At 41.1% G+C, this 20,707-nt stretch overlaps 1 protein-coding gene across 1 annotated transcript in view; it reads right to left on the reverse strand.

Annotated features, from left to right (window-relative positions):
- Positions 1 to 20,707, reverse strand: part of hfm1 (helicase for meiosis 1) — a 192,005-nt gene that overhangs the window by 32,763 nt on the left and 138,535 nt on the right. Inside the window, exons 21-23 of the mRNA XM_060829604.1 lie at positions 5,453 to 5,500; positions 2,052 to 2,149; positions 1,363 to 1,497 (exon numbers count right to left, since the gene is read on the reverse strand). Coding sequence (XP_060685587.1) covers positions 1,363 to 1,497; positions 2,052 to 2,149; positions 5,453 to 5,500 — 281 coding nt within the window. The remainder of the gene's footprint in view (positions 1 to 1,362; positions 1,498 to 2,051; positions 2,150 to 5,452; positions 5,501 to 20,707) is intronic.

Consider the following 20,707-nt stretch of genomic DNA (forward strand, 5'->3'; position numbering starts at 1 on the left):
GCACTGGAACGTGTCCAGCGGAGATTCACACAGATGATCCCTGGATTGGTAGGTCTAACATATGAGGAACGGCTGAGGATCCAGGGATTGTATTCATTGGAGTTTAGAAGATTAAGGGGAGACTTAATAGAGACGTACAAGATAATACATGGCTTGGAAAGGGTGGACGCTAGGAAATTGTTTCCATTAGGCGAGGAGACTAGGACCCGTGGACACAGCCTTAGAATTAGAGGGGGTCAATTCAGAACAGAAATGCGGAGACATTTCTTCAGCCAGAGAATGGTGGGCCTGTGGAATTCATTGCCACGGAGTGCAGTGGAGGCCAGGACGCTAAATGTCTTCAAGGCCGAGATTGTTAGATTCTTGATGTCTCGAGGAATTAAGGGCTACGGGGAGAATGCTGGTAAGTGGAGTTGAAATGCCCATCAGCCATGATTGAATAGCGGAGTGGACTCGATGGGCCGAATGGCCTTACTTCCACTCCTATGTCTTATGGTCGTATGGACCATGGAGCTTAGGTCTGGTCCTTTGGTTTTGGGATCACTTAGCTCTTTTTATTGCATATGCTTCTGCTTTTTGACATGGAAAGAATTCTGTGTTGAAACTTCACCTGGTGCTACTCCTGGCATGCTTTACTGCTTCTTCACTAAACCCCTTGGTCTGATGGCAATGATAGAGTGAGGGATATGCTCGGTGGTAAGGTTACAGAGTTGGCTGGGTGGGTGGTTTGCTAAGCAGTATGTGGCTAATAGCATACATTCAATTCCTAAGGATTGTCCTTCTCAACTTCTCCCCTTGCCTGACATATGGTGACCCTGAGGTTAAATCACCACCAGTTATCTCTCTCTTATGACAGAACACTCCATGGTCTTTGTTCCTTTTGACATTTTTTGCAGCTGTTTTGTACAACTGAATGGTTTCCAAGGTTGTTTCAGGGAGCAGTTAAGAGTTAACTGCATTATTGTGGGTCTGGACAACATTGTTGTTAGCCAACTAGATGGGCATTTATGACAATTTATGATAATTTCATTGTCAGCATTAGTGGGTCTAGTTGTCAATTACAAATTTAAAGAATTTTTAACTTATTGATTATTTGCATTTAAATTCCACTAACTGTAATGGTAGGATTCAAACCTATGAGTTCAGTCTTTAGCCTATATATATGGATTTCCAGTCCAGGGATATCTTATTCTTATTTGTTCACAGGATGTTAGTGTTGCTGGTCGGTCAGCATTTAATTGTTCATCCCTCATTAATTACCACCATGCCATTGTCTCCCCTTATGAAATACATACTATAAATCATCAAAAGAATAATATCAAATAGCCATCCTAAAAAGATTTGATGTACTGATACTCTTACCAATCTTCTCAAGTTGTCTGGAGATATATATAGAGTTCTCCCAAAGTTTAGCCCTAAAACATTTGGCTAAGATCACTGCATTCAATAGTGCCATAAAGTTCTGTTTTTCTTGTTGCATAAGCAATTCCGAAAGGCCTATTGATTAAATGTTACAGAAGATTGAGTTAGAAGACAAAGTTCCCTTCTGATAAACTTAAAATTCTATCAATCATAATACTGTCAGTTGCAAGAATGCAGAAAAGAAATTTATTTTTCATTTTGAATATCTAATTTTTACTTACACTGGACAATCATTTAGAGCTAGTAAATGAACTTATTCAATGAAGAAAAATGACCTAGTTTAAAAGATTGCTATTTAAAAGTCATCTAGGAGAAAGTGAGGACTGCAGATGCTGGAGATTAGAGCTTAAAAATGTGTTGCTGGAAAGGGCTTATGCCCGAAATGTCGATTCTCCTGTTCCTTTGATGCTGCTTGACCTGCTGCGCTTTTCCAGTAACACATTTTTAAGTATTTAAAAGTCATCACTAACTTGGACATTTTCATTATATTTTGTATAACACCAGTTTTACTAATTACTTTTTCTGCTTAATGATATGAAATTCCAATATTTTTGTGTTTAATCTCTATTCATTCAGCTAGTAGGACAAATGCCATGCATTGCTGAAAGTAATATTTCATTTTTACATACATTTTGTAACTCTCACACCACACTTAAAAATCTTGGCTATGTCTTGAGTCAATGTAAATTCTTGAACTGGAATGCATCCTAGTTGGGCTTGAATTAGGCTGTAAAAGAGGAAGCATATTCTATACACAGTAGAAATTTAAAAAAGGCATTTTAAAAGGATACAAGTATAATAGTCAAACAATAACAATGTACACCATGCACTCTAAAGAAGTCACTGAACTCAAATTCAGTTTCTTTTTCTGCAAATACTGCAAGACCTGCAGAGATTTTTTTATTAACTCACAAGATGTGGGCTTCTCTGGCAAGGCCAGCATTTACTGCCCAACAATAGTTGCCCAGTTAAGTGTCAACCACATTGCTGTAGGTCTGGAGTCACATGTAGGCCAGACCAGGTTGACAGATTTCCTTCCATAAAGGACATTAGTGAACCAGATGGGATTTTCTGAAAATCATCAATTGTTTCATGGTCATCATTCAAATTCAATCAAATTTGGCTGTATCAAATTCAAATTCCATTGTCTGCCATGGTGGTATTCGAACCCGGGTCCCCAGAACATTAGCTGAGGCTCTGGATTAGTAGTCTATCAATAATACAGATAGTTCCTCTATAACCAGATGGTTGCGTTCTTGTGCAACCCCGCATTATAGAAAAATCGCACTTTAGAAACAGTGTTGACAATGTGATTGCATTATAGCCAACACATGTTTTAAAAGCTCACGCTATAGAAACATTGTCCCCAATTTGTCAATCGGATTACAGCAAATTTGCATTAACAGAACACACTTTATAGCACGACGAACTGTACCAGGAGGGCATTGCCTTCATAGTGGCGGTGTTGACATCGGAGTCCGGAGTCTAAAGCATGGCAGCAGCTGGGCCAGCAGGACTTTGATGGTCAGTGGAGGAAAAGCTGACAAGCCTGTTGGCAGTCAGCTACGAGGTGGGTGGTGAGCACGAAGTATGGTTGGTGAAAAAGTGACTGGCGAGCCCAGATGTTATTCACTGGCAAAGTGGATGGCGACCCTGGATGGCGATAGGTGGTGAGGCTGTTTGCAAACCGGGATGTTGTTTGCCGGCGATGCAGATGGCACGCCTGAATGACAGTCGGTGGACAGACTCAGCCCAGTGCTGGGGAGAGTGAGCCCTCATGAAAAAAGGCCAGCATGGACCGATTGCAGGCACATGGCTTTAGAAGGATCGTATTGTTGAACTTTTAATAGTTTTCTATATTTTTCTGTTCCATACTGAGAAGGATTGCAATGTTGAACTTTTAACTCATTTCTTTCCTTTTTCTACTTTGTACTGAAAATTTTGTACCTGAGATGGTGCTGGGAATGGTGACTTTGTACACTTTTCACTGTACTCCAATACTTGCGTACTTGAATATATGTGACAATAATCTAATTCTAATTTGTTTTCATTTAGTTTTTCCACCCATTTGTTTTTATTCCATATCTTTAGCATCTGCAGCATTCTGCTTTCACTAGAATACGTTGCTGACTGAATGGGAGATTTTAATAATTTATTCAGTAAGTATATGGTTCTTGAATTTACAGATTCCTGCTGGCCCCAACTGCTGCCATGCTCTGGACTTCGATGCATTTGCCGCAAAGCCTTGTGGTATTATTGCTAGATTATTAATCCAGGAAGTCAGCTAATGTTCTGGCGACCAAGGTTCAAATCCCACCATGGCAGGTGGTGGAATTTCTATTTAATAAAGATGACTTGAATTTGATGGAAACCACTGTTGATTGTGATTATGTGCAGCCTTGACTTATTTCATTTATAAAGCCAATATAAACAGAAAGTTACCAACTTAAAAGTGTTTTTGTAATTTTGCATGAATAATCCACTATTGGTTCCTCATTGAAAGAATATTTCAAGTCTCATCAAGTATAATATCAACATTATAGATTTCTTTTAAACCAATTAATCATTAGGTTAATTAACCTTCTATTTCTTTCATACTTTTGTAACTAGGTAAAGAAATTTGATGCTTTTGTTGTTTAGTGAGAATTTAAGTGTCTTTCCCACTGCTCATTTCAAAGTCAAAGTTACATCTTAATCACCCAATATGGAATTGCAAAAAATTGAGGTACACATCCCTTTAGAACTAAACCAGACTATGAGTAAAGGCGAGATGTTTCCTGATGTTCTTGATGGAAAAATTATAGGAACAATTATTCATGGGCTGCCTGCATTGACTCTTATGCTTGGTTCATAGGAGTGAAGCTCTGGAAACACAGTGGACTGTTTTGTTTTTGCAATGCAAAGAATCAAAAATTAAAGTTCCACCAAAGAACAAATAAATACAGACTTATTACACATTTTGATTTGATACACCAATTACAAGGATAAATCATTAACAGATAAATTTATAGGGTTGATCCTTGTTTGAGTACTTTCAATGAGATTGCTTCATTAAGAAATTAGCCTTATTATATACCTGGTAATGAATAGAAATATTGAATTTGGCAGGAATTCAACAAAAAAATACAAAAATCAGATCTGGCATTTCAAAGAATGGTGTTGCAATGAGAAATACTGACAATGCCAGAAATTACATAAATAAAGTGCTGAAAATACAAAGCAAAGAATTGAGAATTGATATTTAGATAAGGCACATCCAAAAGACCATAAAGTGGGCTAAAACATGTGGTCACCATTTTTTGCTGGGGATGGGACAGTGCAGGAGAAAGGAGTCAATGTAATAGGGGACAGGATAGGGTGGGGTATGCTGACAGTGGAAACAAATCAATTACAAAGAAGGATATTGTCTCAGAGCAGACATGGCTGGGAATTTATTCGAGGGTTAGTAGGATTTTCAGCTAGCGGAAAAAAAACTCATTTGGATTTTGGACCCATGAGCATTTTGAAAATATTTCTTTTCAGGTATTTTTTCATGATAAGGATTGTAGTTAAGAGATCAGAAACCCAAGTTTTGGATATATGGTTAGCTTTCGTTGCAACTAATAGCCTCCCTGTTCTGCAGATGCATAAGAAGCTACAGTTGTGATGCATACAGCTTCCAGTGATATTGTAGCTCAATAAGTTGCCTTGTATCTGGTTAGATCAAGTCACTGGCTGTCACGTCCAGATTTCAGTCTGCCACGGAAGATGGGAAACTAAATTGACAGTTCACCAAGAAACTGCCGTGAATTAAATCCACCATAATATATCCTCTGACTGACTATAGGCATTGACACAAGTTGCCAGTTTGGTCCAAATCTTACATTGTCAACTGACAACTTTAAGCTGAAAGCCTAAAGTGGTAATTTTTAAGACAGTAGATATGGCAATTTTGAATTCAAGTAAGTGATTTAATAGGTTGTGAACATTTATATCTAAACAATATGATTAAAGTTGTTCGTAAAGCAAACATAATTTTAGGGTGTCTTACCAATTTACTTTCATTTCATTTGTTTTTACCTTTCCTTCTAAAGGGAACCTGTTTTAATTGAATCAAAGGAAATGTTAGTAAAGCCATGGGACAGTTTTTTATAATTACAAAATGTCAATTGACCATGGGGAGACATGACTACAGACTATTATAGAAAGCTAGAATGGTTTCAGCACAGAAGGAGGGCATTCAGTTCAGCATGCAGCAGAAATTTAGGTGATCCTACTCCCTCATCGTTTTCTCGTAGCCCTGTTCATCTTCTTTCTTTTGGGTATTCATCCAATTGCCTTTCAAACACCACGATTGAATTACTTGCTTCATATTCTCATGCAGTGCATTCCAGATGCCAACAATTGAATGCATATATTGCCATTGCCTCTTTTGCCAATTACCTTGAGTTGCTGTCCTCTTGTTCTCAACTCATCTGTCAACAAATATAGTTTCTCCCAACAAATATAGTTTCTCCCTATATATTTTGCAGAAATTATTTGTGATTTTGAACACCCTCAAACAGATCTCCTCAAAACCTTCTATTCACTGAAGAGAACAACCAATCTATTGAAATAACTGGACCTTCATCCCTGAATAAATTCCTGAAGGCTTTGCTGCACACACTCGAAAACTTCCTATCCTTTCTAAAGTGTTGCATCTAAAATTGGATAATATCTCAGTTGAGGACAAATTAGTTGTTTCATAATGTTCAACATAGCACAAGGTACCAGAAGAATGGGGATTTTCAAACATCACACGATTGTTCAAACAAGGTTATAAGGTTAAAACCCATAAATAAAGACATCATTATAACTTTAGTAATGGGGAAGCTTCTTGGAACTATCATTTCCGATAGAAGTTATATGGAAAAGGTGGTTTGCTTAATTAGAATCAAGTAAAAAGTGAGGTCTGCAGATGCTGGAGATCAGAGCTGAAAATGTGTTGCTGGTTAAAGCACAGCAGGTTAGGCAGCATCCAAGGAACAGGAAATTCGATGTTTCAGGCCAGAGCCCTTCATCAGGAATTAAAACAGAAATTGTGCTTAACTAACTTGCTGGAGTTTTTTGAAGAGGTAACAGAAATGTCAATGAGAGCACTATTTACAAGGATTGTAAAAAGGCATTCGATACCCGGTCACATCTGGGAAGAGTGTGACCTCCTCAAGAGGGACTGTCTTCACCCAAACAGTGATGGGGACCAATATTTAGTGGGTGTTTTGCTAGCTCTATTGGGTGGACTTTAAACTAGCTTGGCAGGGGAATGGGAGTCAGAAAGCTTGGCACTGGAAAAGCGCAGCAGGTCAGGCAGCACCCGAGGAGCAGGTGAATTGATGTTTCGGGCATAAGCCCGTTATCAGAATGGGAACCCAAGGGGAGGCTCTGAGTTAGCTAGAGTGGATGAGGGCATAAGGAAAAATATAATCAAGATGGTAAATACAAAGCAAGCAGCAGCTGAGCAGTGTAGCACTAAGGTGAGTGGAAACCAGGTACTGACAGAAAAAGTGAGAATGTTTGAAAACAAAGCTTCTTCTGGTAGGGGTGCTAAGTTTCAAAAAGCAGATATATATACTAGCATGACGATACTTTACCTGAATGCTCATAGCATTCAAAACAATTGGTTGATTGCAGCGGTGAAAGGGTTAGCTTTTGAGGAGTGATTGAGTACACTGGGACTATACTCATTGGAATTTAGAAGAGTGGAGTGGGATCTTATAGACACATATAACATTTTGAAGGAAATAAATAAGATAGAAGCAGGGAGGTTATTCCCACTGGCGGGTGAAACTAGAATCAGGGGACATATTCTCAAAATAAGAGGGGGTAGATTTAGGACTGAATTGAGGAGGAACTTCTTCACCCAAGTGATTCTGAAACTATGGACTTCCCTGCCCAATGAAATAGTTGAGGCTACCTCACTGAATGTATTTAAAGCAAAAGTAGATAGATTTTTGAACAGTAAGGGGATTAAGGGTTATGGTGAGCAGATGGGTAAGTGGAGCTGAGTCCACAAAAAGAGAAGCCATAATCTTATTAAATGGTGTAGCAGGCTCAACAGGTTACATGACTTACTTCTCCTCTGGTTTCTTATATTCTTATGTTCACACAACAGACATGCAAGAAAATCATGGAAGCAATGTGGATAAAAATTGAATGAGTAGTGGAACAGGAGGTAATGGTTAATAAATGTTTTTTCAGGCTGAAGGAAGGTTTGTCAGGGAGTTCACAGGGTTGGTACTGGAATTCCAGAATTATGACCTAGCTTGAGTGAAGGAACGATGATATATTTCCAAGTCAGGATGGTGAGTGGTTTGGAAGGGAACTTGCAGATGGTGGTGTTCCCATGTATCTGCTGCCTTTGACTTTCTGGATGGATGTAGTCATGGGTTTGCAAGGTACTATGAATTTCTGCAGTGCAAGTTGTAGGTAATACACACTGCTGCTGCTAAACATCGGTGATGGATGGAGAGGATACTTGTGATGTGCTGCCAATCAAGTGATTTATTTTGTTCTGAATGGTGTCAATTTTTTTAAAACATTGTTGGAGCTACACTTAGCAATAATCTGCTCAGTGATGCTCAGTTTGCGTTCTGCCAGGGCCACTCAGCTCCTGACCTCTTAACTGCCTTGGTTCAACCATGGACAAAAGAGCTGAATTCCAGAGGTGAGGTGAAATTGACAGCCCTTGATATCAAGGTTGCATTCAACTGAGTGTGGCATCAAGCATCCCAAGCAAACTTGGAATCAATAGGGATTGGGGCTAAATCTCTATTGGTTGCAATCTACCTAGCGCATAGGAAGATGGTTGAGGTTGTTGGTGGTCAGTCACCACAGTTCCAGAACGTCTCTGCAGGAGTTCATTAAGGTCATGTCCTAACCATCTTCAGCTACTCCATCAATGATCTTTCCTCATCATAAAGTCTGAAATGGAGATGTTTGCCAATGACTGCACAATGTCCAGCACCATTTGCAACTCCTCAGATACTGAAGTTGTCCGTGATCAAATGTAACAAGATATGTACAATATCAAGGCTTGGGCCGACAAGTGGCAAATAGCAGTTGTACCATAGATACCAAACAATGACCATTTCCAATCAGAGACAATGTAATCACTACCCCTTGAAATTCAATGGTGTTACCATCACTGGACATTGAAATTCCCCACCCAGAGTACATTTGCACTCTTGCAATCATCAGTGCTTCCTCCAAGTATCATTCAACATGGAAGAGTACCGATTCATTAGCCGAGGGCGAAAGATACATGGTAATCAGCAGGAGGTTTGCTTGCCAATATTTAACATTGAAGCCATGAGACTTCATTGAGTCCAGAGTCAATGCTGAGGACTTACCGGGCAACTTCCTCCTGACTGTATAAAAAAGTGCTGCCACCTCTGCTGGGTCTGTCCTGCAGTGAGACAGGACATATCCAGGGATGGTGATGGCAGTGTCTGGGTCATTTCATTGTCTGCCAGGTATGATTCTGTGAGTATGACTATATTAGGCTGTTGCTTGACTAGTCCATGAGACAGGGAGCAAGTGAGGACTGCAGATGCTAAAGATCAGAGTCGAAAAGTGTGGCTCTGGAAAAGCACAGCAGGTCAGGCAGCATCCAAGGAGCAGGAGAGTTGACCTTTCCGGCATAAGCCCTTGATGAAGATGATCCTGCTCCTTGGATGCAGCCTGACCTGCCGTGCTTTTCCAGAGCCACGTTTTTTGACTAGTCTATGAGACAGCTCTCCCAATTTTGGCACTATCCCCCAGATGTTAGCAAGGGGAACCTTCAGGGTCAACAGGACTGTTACTTACATTGTCTTTTCTAGTCCCTAAGTTGCTGCCAGCTGATCGTCCAGTTCCATGTCTTTGTTGAGACTTCATAAGCAATTGATACAACTGAATGACCTGCGAGGCCATTTCAGAGACCAGTTAAGAATCAACTACTTTGCTGCGGCTCTGGAGGCACGTATAGGCCAAACTAGGTGTGGAATGGTAGATTTTCCTCCCTGAAGGACACTATAGAGTATCACAGCATGGGAAGAGATCATTTACTCCAACTTGTCGACACTGACCATGTTTCCCAAACTAAACTAGTCCCTTTTACCTGCATTTATTCCATATCCTGTTAAACCTGTCCTAATGATGTACCTATCCAAACATCTTTTAAAGGTTTTAATTCTATCTGCATCTACCACTTTCTCAGTGACTCATTCCAAGTACAAACCACTGTGTGAAAACATTGCTACTCAGTCTCTTTTAAATCATTCCCCCACTCACCTTAAAATTATGCCTTCTTGTTTTGAACTCTCCAACCCTCATGAAAAGACCTTTGCTATTTACCTTATCTATGATTTGGAGATACAGTGTTGGACATGGGGCGTACAAAGTTAAAAATCACACAACACCAGGTTATAGTCCAGCAGGTTTAATTGGAAGCACACTAGCTTTCGAAGCGACGCTCCTTCATCAATCACCTGATGAAGGAGCATTGCTCCGAAAGCTAGTGTGTTTCCAAGTAAACCTGTTGGACTATAACCTGGTGTTGTGTGATTTTTAACTTTGTACACCTTATCTATGGCCTTCATGATGTCATAAACTTCTGTAAGGCACCCTTCAACTTCTTACACTCCAGTGAAAAAAAGTCCCAGCTTATCCAGTCTCTTCCTCAAACTCTCCAGTCCCGGTAACACTCTTGTGAATCTTTTCTGCACCCTGTCCAGTTTAATAATATGCTTCCTATAGCAAGGCAACCAGAACTGTACACAATACTCCACAAGCGGCCTCACTAATGTCCTGTACAGCTGCAACATGACGTCCCAACTCCTATCTTCAAGGCACTGATCAATATAGGCAAACATACCAAATGCCCTCTTCACCAGCTCTGTCTACCTGCAACACCATTTTCAAGGAATTATGTACCTGCACCCCGAGATCTCTCTATTCTACAACTCTTCCCAGGGCCCTACCATTACCTGTGTAAGTCCTGTCCTTGTTTGTCTTACCAAAATGCAACACATTGCATTTATCTAAATTAAACTCCACTGCCACTCCTCAGCCCAACTGATCAAGATCCCTTTGTATTTTTAAATAACCTTCCTCACTATCTACTATACCACCAATTTTGGTATCATCCACAAACTTACTAACCATGCTTCCTATATTCTCATCCAAATTGTTTAGATAAATGACAAACAATCGTGAACTCAGCACTGATCCTTGCAGAACACTGCTGGTCACAGACCTCCAGTCTGAAAAACAACCGTCTACTACCACCCTCTGTATCCTACTGCCAAGCCAATTTTGTATCCAACTGACAAGCTCTACTGTGCAGAATCTTGTCAAAGGTCTCACTAAAGTCTGTGTAGACAATGTCTACTGCTCTGCCCTCATCTATCTTCTTGGTCATATCCACAAAAATGTCAATCAAATTTGACAGACGCGATTTCCCATGCACAAAGCCATGCTGATGATCCCTAATTGGTCCTTGCCTTTCCAAATTCATGTAGATCCTGTCTCTCAAAATCCCCTCCAACAACTTACCACTGACATCAGACTCACCGGTCTATAGTCCCTAGGACTCTCCTTGCTCCTTTCTCCTTCTTTCCTAAATAAAGGTACATTCACCATCTTCTAGTCTTCTGGCATCCAACCCGTGGCTCTAGATGATATACATATCTCTGCTAGGCAATTGCTTCCCTAGCATCCCACAATGTCCAACAATACACTTGATTAGATCCTGAAGATTTATCTATCTATCTGCTTTTTTAAGAGCTTCGGCACCTCCTCTTTTGTTTTGCAGACAGTTTACAAAACATCAATATTTATTTCCCCAAGTTCTCTTTCTCCATGTCTTTCTCCAATTTTTTTTTGTAACTCTCCCATGTCCTATGGTTCCATACGTAGATGACCTCATTGAAATCTAAGGGGCCCTATTCTCTCTATAGTTGCTCTGCTGCCCTTAATATACTTGTTGAATCTCTTTGGATTATCCTTAACCTTATCTGCACAGACTATCTCATATACCCTTTTATCCCATGATTTCCCTCTTAAGAATGCTCCTACTTCCCTTTATACTCTTCAAGAGATTCACTTGATCCCAGTTGTCTACATTTAACATATGCCTCCTTCTTTTTCTTGATCAGAGTTTCAATATTTCCATTCATCCATTGTTCCCCATTCCTACCAGTCTTCTCTTTCACTCGAAAAGGAATATACTGCCTCTGATCTCTCGATATATCACTTATGAAAGTCTCCCACTTGCCTGTTGTCATTAGTGTGCCTGATGGATTTTTCTAGATTAGAGTGGTGCTGGAAAAGCACAGCAGGTCAGGCAGCATCCAAGGAGTAAGAAAAGCAACGTTTCGGGCAAAAGCCCTTCATCAGGACTGAAGCCTTCAGTCCTTCACACCTTCAGTCCTGATGAAGGGCTTTTGCCCAAAATGTCAATTTTCCTACTCCTCGGATGTTGTCTGACCTACTGTGCTTTTCCAGCACCACTCGAATCTCGACTCTGATTTGAGCATCTGCAGTCCTCACTTTTACCTAGTTGGATTTTTCTGACAATCGACAATGGTTTCATGGTCAGAAGTAGATTCTTAATTCAAGATTTTTTTTGTTGAATTTAAATTTCACCACATTAGCTGATTTTCTGGATTAACAATCTAGCAAATATACCATTAAGCCATTGCCTCCCACCTGCATCCACAAGCATCCATTCCCTCCACCAGTGATGCTCAGTAGCAGTAGTGTGTACAGTACAATATACAAGATACACTGCAGAAATTCACCAATGATCCTTCGACAGCATTTTCCAAGCCCATGATCATTTCCATTTAGAAGGCCAAAGGCCACAGATACGTGGGAACACCAATACCTGAACATCCCCAACAAGCCACTCACAATCCTGACCTGGGAATATATCACATTCTTCACTTTCACTGGGTTAAAATCCTGGAATTCCCTTCCTAAGGGTATTGTCGGTGAACCAACAGCACATGGATTGCAGCAGTTCAAGAAGGCAGCTCACCACCATCCTCTCAAGGGCAAGTCGATACAGGCAATAAATGCTGACCAGCCAGAAATGCTCATACCCCATGAATGAAAAATAAATGGCAGTGGTCCTGGTATTTATCCACGGGGAAACCCAATGTACTATCTTCCTCTAGTCTGAAAAACAGCTATTTACCACCACTTACCATTTCCCTTCACTCAGCCAACATCATCAATCCTGTTCTCTCATCAGAAAATGAAATCAAACTTAAAAAAGTGAAAATCTATGATTACATTCTGGAAAGTGGATTTTAAAAGGCTTGCTCAGTCAGCCAAAATATCAAGTTCTTAAGATCTGCATCCTGTATTCACACTGCACATAATCTTGACCATGGAATAGCTTAAGTCATTCTGCATGCCCACCTAAAATAGACAATAACTCTCAAAAACCTTTTCCAGAGCCATTTCCAAAACAGATTTGATAAGATTGTAATTACAATTGAGAAGTAATTCATATGATATAAAAGCTGTGGACATTTGTCTAAGGCTTGCAAAAATGAAACCAATGAATCTTAAAGGAATTTCTGGATATTATTTCAAAAATCAAAGTTTACTTATTGACACATAGTGCTTGGGAGGTAGGGTCTTCCTCACAAATCTGCTTTAACACTGCAGGCTGCTTGTCCCACCTTCTAATAATTCCTAGCCCCACCAGGGTCTTGTGCTGCCTTTGCACTGCACTGCTTCACCTGCTTTAATTGATGCATTGTCTCCTTGGGAACAAATGCCATCTGTAGAACATTGATCATATCCTTATAATACAGGAGTACTGCTGCTGTGTGGTTCTGTTTAACATCAGTTTTGGTAAAGTAGATTGTATATCTGCTAGGTTCAAACCTGACACTGGGAGGAACCATATTCTCGGCTCTAGTGAAACAAAATGTAGTACATTGTGACAATTGCAGGGTCAGTGTCAGTGAAAGATTACTAATTGAGTTGAATGGTGGAGCAGAGTTGTTGAACCGAATTGGCCTACTCTGTTCCCACACCTTATGATTTTGTAGCACTTTTTGTCAAGATGTCACTTTCACCAGATCACAAGACCCTTGCTTTTTTTTTCTCATTTCCCCTTTCAACACTATGTTGCATAATTTTGCATTTGAAATCTTAGAAATAAAGTTCAAAAACTGGACAAAAACTGTACTGTTTGGTGGTTTTTTGACCATTGCATATGCAATGGGATGAAGAGTCTTTTTCTGTGCAGTAGATCTCTATGACTTTAAAACACCATTTAATAAAGTAGTCAGAAACTGAGTACAATGAATTCCATATTGCATAAAATATGAAACCTAACCTCATTCTATATAAAACAGACTGCAATTGATTATATATTTTTTTCTCTTTCAAAGGTCAACCATATATCAAAGCAGTGAACGAGACTCCAAACTTTCCAATATGTGTCAGATTAGTTTTTAGGAGTTTGTAATAAATACCAAATGGCATGTTCTCAAAACTTGTAAAATCTCAATTAAATTGTTTTTTCAAACTCCATCTGGAGATTCCTCTGCAAGCCAGCATGGGTATCAGGAACGTTTTTATTCCAGATTTAACAACATTGCAAAAATCAACTGCTGCGATGATGGTCCACATTCACTTCATCTGCCAAGATCTTAACTTTCAATGAAAAATCATCCTTGCCTAATCAGAAAATAGTTCAACATAAGGTGGCCACCACTCTCTCTCCATGGATGCTGCCTGACCCACTGTGATCTCCAGCATTTGTTGGTTTCAATTCAGTTTGTTTAGTCTTGTTGGCCCTTTTGAGGAGCAATCTGGTTATTCCAACTCTTTTCTCATGTCCCTGCAATTATTTTCCTTTGAATACTTATCCAATTTTGTTTTGAAGAATATCAGGCAGTGCATTATGAATGTATATTGTTTAGGATATTTTTTCCCCAAATCATTTGATTCTTCTGCCGTTCATCTTGGATTGTGCCCTCTAGTTATTAAGCTGTCAGCCATTGGAAATAATTTCTCTCAATAACTCTAATTAAATCCTTCATGATTTTAAACACCACTATTATGTCTCTTTCGAGCAACGAACACTAAGAGAACAACTTCAGCTTCTCCACCCTACTTATGTAACTAATTTGTCATCTTCCAAACAATCTACCATCTCTCTAAATGTCTTGGTGAGGAAAATAAATGTGCTCTGGCCAAGATGACTCAAAAATGGGTGGGGAGGGCAAGTGGTGAGGATGACACAAAAGATGTATACTGAATAGACTGTGTCTTTTTATTTTTCTGTATTTTTAATGGTGGACTGAAACGAGAAAATGGCTTTTAAAACCAATTATTGCTGAAGGATTGCGGCATGCTTTTAAAAGTAAATAACCTGTCAGTCATTGTAAATACTGTTCACACAGCTGCTGTTTGTGTAGTTGTATAGTTTGTGAAATAACTTCTCAGAGGTGTGCATCCCATCACCAAGTCACCCTCTATTTATATGTGGAGAGTCTTCAACACTGATCCCTCAAGCCAGCTGCCAGAAAGAACAGGATGTCTGACAGTCCTGTTCTTTTTGCTTTCTTTTTTTTTCTTTTTCTTTCTTTTATTAACCCCCACACTACTACATAACTGCGGTAGTGCTTATTTTTTCCCCAGCACCCATGTTGTGTGTGTGCAGGTGTGAGACACAGTGAGAGACACAAGGTGTATGAATTTTTATTCAATTTCCACCACCAGGAAAAAAGGAAACACCCGAGTGGCCAGTGACAAGCAGTGCCCTTCACAAAAGGCAATGCTGTGTGATCAAACAGTGAAGGGGAGGGCAGGGATTAAAACAAAATAGAGTTGGAGGCGCAATAATGCACTCCACTAACTGCGGCGCCCACCTCTCCCTGAAAAACTCCAGGGTGTTGGTGGAGACTGCGTGCTCCTTCTCCAAGGACACCTGGGCTCTAACATAAACACAGAAGAGGGGCAGGCAGTCGGCCCTAATGACCCCCTCCACGGCCCGCTGTCTGGACCTGTTTATGGCCAGTTTGGCCAGGCCCAGGAGCAGACCCACGAGGAGGTCTTCAGACCTGCCCTCCCTCCTTTGTACCGAGTGCCCGAAGATCAGGAGCGTGGGACTGAAGTGCAACCAAAAGCAGAGGAGGAGGTTTTTAAGAAAATCAAAAAGAAAGTGCAAATGCCCACACCCAATATACACATGGTCCACGGACTCCACAGTGCCACAGAACAAGATAGTCCTGTTCTTATCTGTCAGCCAGGGCACCCTGATTGGAAGAGATTAACAGCCAAATCAGGAGACCCATTTTCTATGAGGTCCACTTGGCTGATCTCATTACAATCATTACAGCTTGCAGACAAATTGAAGCTGAAAGGTTGTCCACAAATGGAGCTTTGGTTGGTAACGAGTACAAAGAATAAAGAAAATTACAGCACAGGAATAGGCCCTTCAGCCCTCCAAGCCTGCGCTAATCCAGATCCCCTATCTAAACCTGTCAACTATTTCCCAATGATATGTATTCCTCTGCTCCCTGCCCATTCTGTATCTGTCTAGATACATCTTAAATGACGCTATCGTGTCCACTTCTACAACCTCTGCTGGCAACATGTTCCAGGCATCCATCACCCTCTGCATAAAGAACTTTTCAGGCATATCTCCTTTCAACTTTTCCCCTCTCACCTTGAACACGTGTACCTGTAGTAATTGAGTCCTCCACTCTGGGAAAAAGCTTCTTGACATCCACCTTCAGAAATGAGATAACAAGAATCCAGAGAAAGTATATTCCTGTCAGGGTGAAAGGGAAGGCTGGTAGGTTAAGGGAATGCTGGATGACTAAAGAAATTGAGGGTTTTGTTAAGAAAAAAAGGGAGCACATGTCAGGTATAGACAGGATAGATCAAGTGAATCCTCAGAAGGGTATAAAGGAAGTAGGAGTATACTTAAGAGGGAGATCAGGAGGGCAAAACAGGGACATGAGATAGATTTGGCAAATAGAATTAAGGAGAATCCAAAGTGTTTTTACAAATATATTAAGGACAAAAGGGTAACTAGGGAGAGAATAGGGCCCCATAAAGATCAGCAAGGCAGCCTTTGTGTGGAGCCACAGAAAATGGGGGAGATACTAAATGGTTATTTTGCATCAATATTTACTGTGGAAAAGGATATGGAAGATATAGACTGTAGGGAAATAGATGGTGACATCTTGCAAAATGTCCATATTACAGAGAAGGAAGTGCTAGATGTCTTGAAACGGTTAAAATTGGATAACTTCCCAGGACCTGATCAGGTGTACCCGAGAACTCTGTGGGAAGCTAGAAAAGTGATTGCTGGGCCTCTTGCTGAGATATTTGTATCATCGATAGTCAGAGGTGAGGTGCCGGAAGACTGGAGGTTGGCAAACGTGGTGCCACTGTTTAAGAAGGGCGGTAAAGACAAGCCAGGGAACTATAGACCGGTGAGCCTGACCTCGGTGGTGGGCACGTTGTTGGAGGGAATCCTGAGGTACAGGATGTACAAGTATTTGGAAATACTGATGAAGGGCTCTGGCCCGAAACGTCGAATTTCCTGTTCCTTGGATGCTGCCTAACCTGCTGTGCTTTAACCAGCAACACATTTTCAGCTCCGATCTCCAGCATCTGCAGACCTCACTTTTTACTCAAGTATTTGGAAAGGCAAGGACTGAATAGGGATAGTCAACATAGCTTTGTGCATGGGAAATCATATCTCACAAACTTGATTGAGTTTTTTGAAGACGTAACAAAGTCGATTGATGAGGGCAGAGCAGTAAATGTGATCTATATGGATTCAGTAAGGCGTTTGACAAGGTTCCCCATGGGAGACTGATTAGCAAGGTTAGATCTCATGAAATACAGGGAGAACTAGCCATTTAGATACAGAACTGGCTCAAAGGAGAAGACAGAGGGTGATGGTGGAAGGTTGTTTTTCAAACTGGAGGCCTGTGACCAGGGGAGTGTCACAAGGATTGGTGCTGGGCCCTCTACGTTTTGTCATTTACATAAATGATTTGGATGCGGGCATAAGAGGTACAGTTAGTAAGTTTGCAGATGACACCAAAATTGGAGGTGTAGTGGACAGCGAAGAGGGTTACCTCAGATTACAACAGGATTTGGACCAGATGGACCAATGGGCTGAGAAGTGGCAGATGGAGTTTAATTCAGATAAATGTGAGGTGCTGCATTTTGGGAAAGTAAATCTTAGCAGGACTTATACACTTAATGGCAAGGTCTTAGGGAGTGTTGCTGAACAAAGAGACCTTGGAGTGCAGGTTCATAGCTCCTTGAAAGTGGAGTCGCAGGTAGATAGAATAGTGAAGAAGGTGTTTGGTATGATCAGAGTATTGAGTACAGGAGTTGGGAGGTCATGTTGCGGCTGTACAGGACATTGGTTAGACCACTGATGGAAATTTGCATGCAATTCTGGTCTCCTTCCTATCGGAAAGATGTTGTGAAACTTGAAAGGGTTCAGAAAAGATTTACAAGGATGTTGCCAGGGTTGGAGGAACTGAGCTACAGGGAGAGGCTGAACAGGCTGGGTCTGTTTTCCCTACAGTGTCAGAGGCTGAGGGGTATGGATAGGATAAATAGACAAAGTCTTTTCTCTGGGGTTGGGGAGTCCAGAACTAGAGGGCATAGGTCTAGGGTGAGAGGGGAAAGATATAAAAGAGACCTAAGGGGCAACGTTTTCACACAGAGGGTGGTACGTGTATGGAATGAGCTGCCAGAGGATGTAGTGGAGGCTGGTACAATTGCAACATTTAAGAGGCATTTAGATGGGTATATGAAAAGGAAGGGTTTGGAGGGATATGGGCCAGGTGCTGGCAGGTGGGACTAGATTGGGTTGGAACATCTGGTCGGCATAGACGGGTTGGACCGAAGGGTCTGTTTCCATGATGTACATCTCTATGACTCTACGACTCTTTTGATTTAGTAGAGCTCAATCAGGTTTGACCATTCCCTTCCCCCCACCAAACCAATCTCCGTCTTTCTAAAGAAAATAATCCTAATCTATTTAACCTCTCTTCACAGCGAGTGCCCTCCATATCAGGCAACATTCTGGTGAACCTCCTCTGCATCCTCTCCAAAGCATCCACATCCTTTTGGTAATGTGGCAACCAGAATTGTATGTAGTACTCCAAATATGGCCGAACCAAAGTCCTAAACAACAGTAACATGACCTGCCAACTCTCAATACCCTGCCCGATGAAGGAAAGCATGCCATATGCCTTCTTGACCACTCTATTGACCTGCATTCCCACCTTCAGGGTACAATGGACCTGAACATCCAGATCTGTCTGTACATCAATTTTCCCCAGAGCTTTTCATTTACTTTATAGTTCTCTCTTGAATGGGATCTTCCATAATGCTTCACCTCGCATTTGCCTGGAATGAACTCCATCAGCCATTTATCTGCCCAACTCTCCAATCTATCTATATTCTGCTGCATTCTCTGACAGTCTCCTTCACTATCTGCTACTCCACCAATCTTAGTGTCATCTGCAAACTTGCAAATCAGACCACCTATACCTTCTTCCAGATCATGTATGTATTTCACAAACAAAGGTGGTCCTAGCACAGATCCCTGCGGAATATGTCTGGTCACAGTTCTCCACTTCGAGAAACTCCCTTCCATTACTACTCTCTGTCTCCTGTTGCCCAGCCAGTTCTTTATCCATCTAGCTAGTACACCCTGGACCCCATGCAACTTCACTTTCTCTATCAGTCTACAAACGCCTTACTAAAGTTCACGTACATGACATCTACAGCCCTTCCCTCATCAATCAACTTTGTCACCTCCTCAAAGAATTCGATCAAGTTGGTAAGACATGACCTTCTCTGCACAAAACAATGTTGCTTATCACTTATAAGCCCATTTTCTTCCAAATGTAAATAGATCCTACCCCTCATTATCTTTTCCCACAGCTTCCCTAGCACTGATGTCAGACTTACTGGTCTATAATTACCTGGATTATCCTTGCTACCCTTCTTAAACATGGGGATAACATTAGCAATTCTCCAGTCCTCTGGGACCTCACCCATGTTCAAAGATGCTGCAAAGATATGTTAAGGCCCTACCTATTTCCTCTCTCCCTTCTCTCAATAACCTGGGATAGATCCCATCTGGACCTGGGGACTTATCAACCTTAATGCTTTTTAGAACAGCCAACACTTCCTCCCTCCTTATGCCAACTCGACCTAGAGTAATCAAACACCTATCCCTAACCTCAACACACGTCATGTCCCTCTCTTCAGTGAATACTGACACAAAATACTCATTAAGAATCTCTCTCATTTTCTCTGACTCGATGCATAACTTCTCTCCTTTGTCCTTGAGTTGGCTAACCCTTGCTCCAGTTACCCTCTTGCTCCTTATACATGAATAAAAGGCTTTGGGATTTTCCTTAACCCAGTTTGCTAAAGATATTTCATGACCCCTTTTAGCCCTCTTAATTCCTCGTTTCAGATTGGTCCTACTTTCCCCATATTCTTCCAAAACTTTGTCTGTTTTCAGTCACCTAGACCTTATGAATGCTTCCTTTTTCCTCTTAGCTAGTCTCATAATTTCACCTGTTATCCATAGTTCCCTAATCTTGCCATTTCTATCCCTCACTTTCACAGTGACATGTCTATCTTGCACTCTAATCAACCTCTCTTTAAAAGCCTTCCACATATCAAATGTGGATTTACTATCAAACAGATACTCCCAATCTACATTTCCCAACTCCTATTGAATTTTGCTTTCGTTGGCCTTTCTCCAGTTTGGCACTCTTCCTTCAGGACCACTCTCGTCTTTGTCGATGGGATTCTAAAACTTACGAAATTGTGATCATTATTCCCAAAGTAATCCCCTACTGAAACTTCAACCACCTGGCCGGGCTCATTCCCCAACGCTAGGCCCAGTGTGGCCCCTTCCTGATTCAGACTATTTACATACTGCTCTATAAACCCTCTTGGATGCTCCTTACAAATTCTGCTCCACCTAAACTTCTAACACTAAGTGAATCATGCCAATGTTGGGAAAACTAAAATCTCCCACCCTGTTGCTCCGACATCTTCCCATAAACTGTCGACATATTTGTACCTCTATTTCATACTCACTGTTGGGCGGACTGTAGTAAAGCTCCAACATTGTTACTGCACTCTTCCTATTTCTGAGCTCGGCCCACATTGCCTTACTGCTTGAGTCCTCTATAGTGCCCTTCTTCAACACAGCTGTGATATCCTCTCTGACCAGTAATGCAACTCCTCCACC

Source organism: Hemiscyllium ocellatum, chromosome 9, assembly GCF_020745735.1.
Source record: "Hemiscyllium ocellatum isolate sHemOce1 chromosome 9, sHemOce1.pat.X.cur, whole genome shotgun sequence".
Taxonomy (NCBI): domain Eukaryota; kingdom Metazoa; phylum Chordata; class Chondrichthyes; order Orectolobiformes; family Hemiscylliidae; genus Hemiscyllium; species Hemiscyllium ocellatum.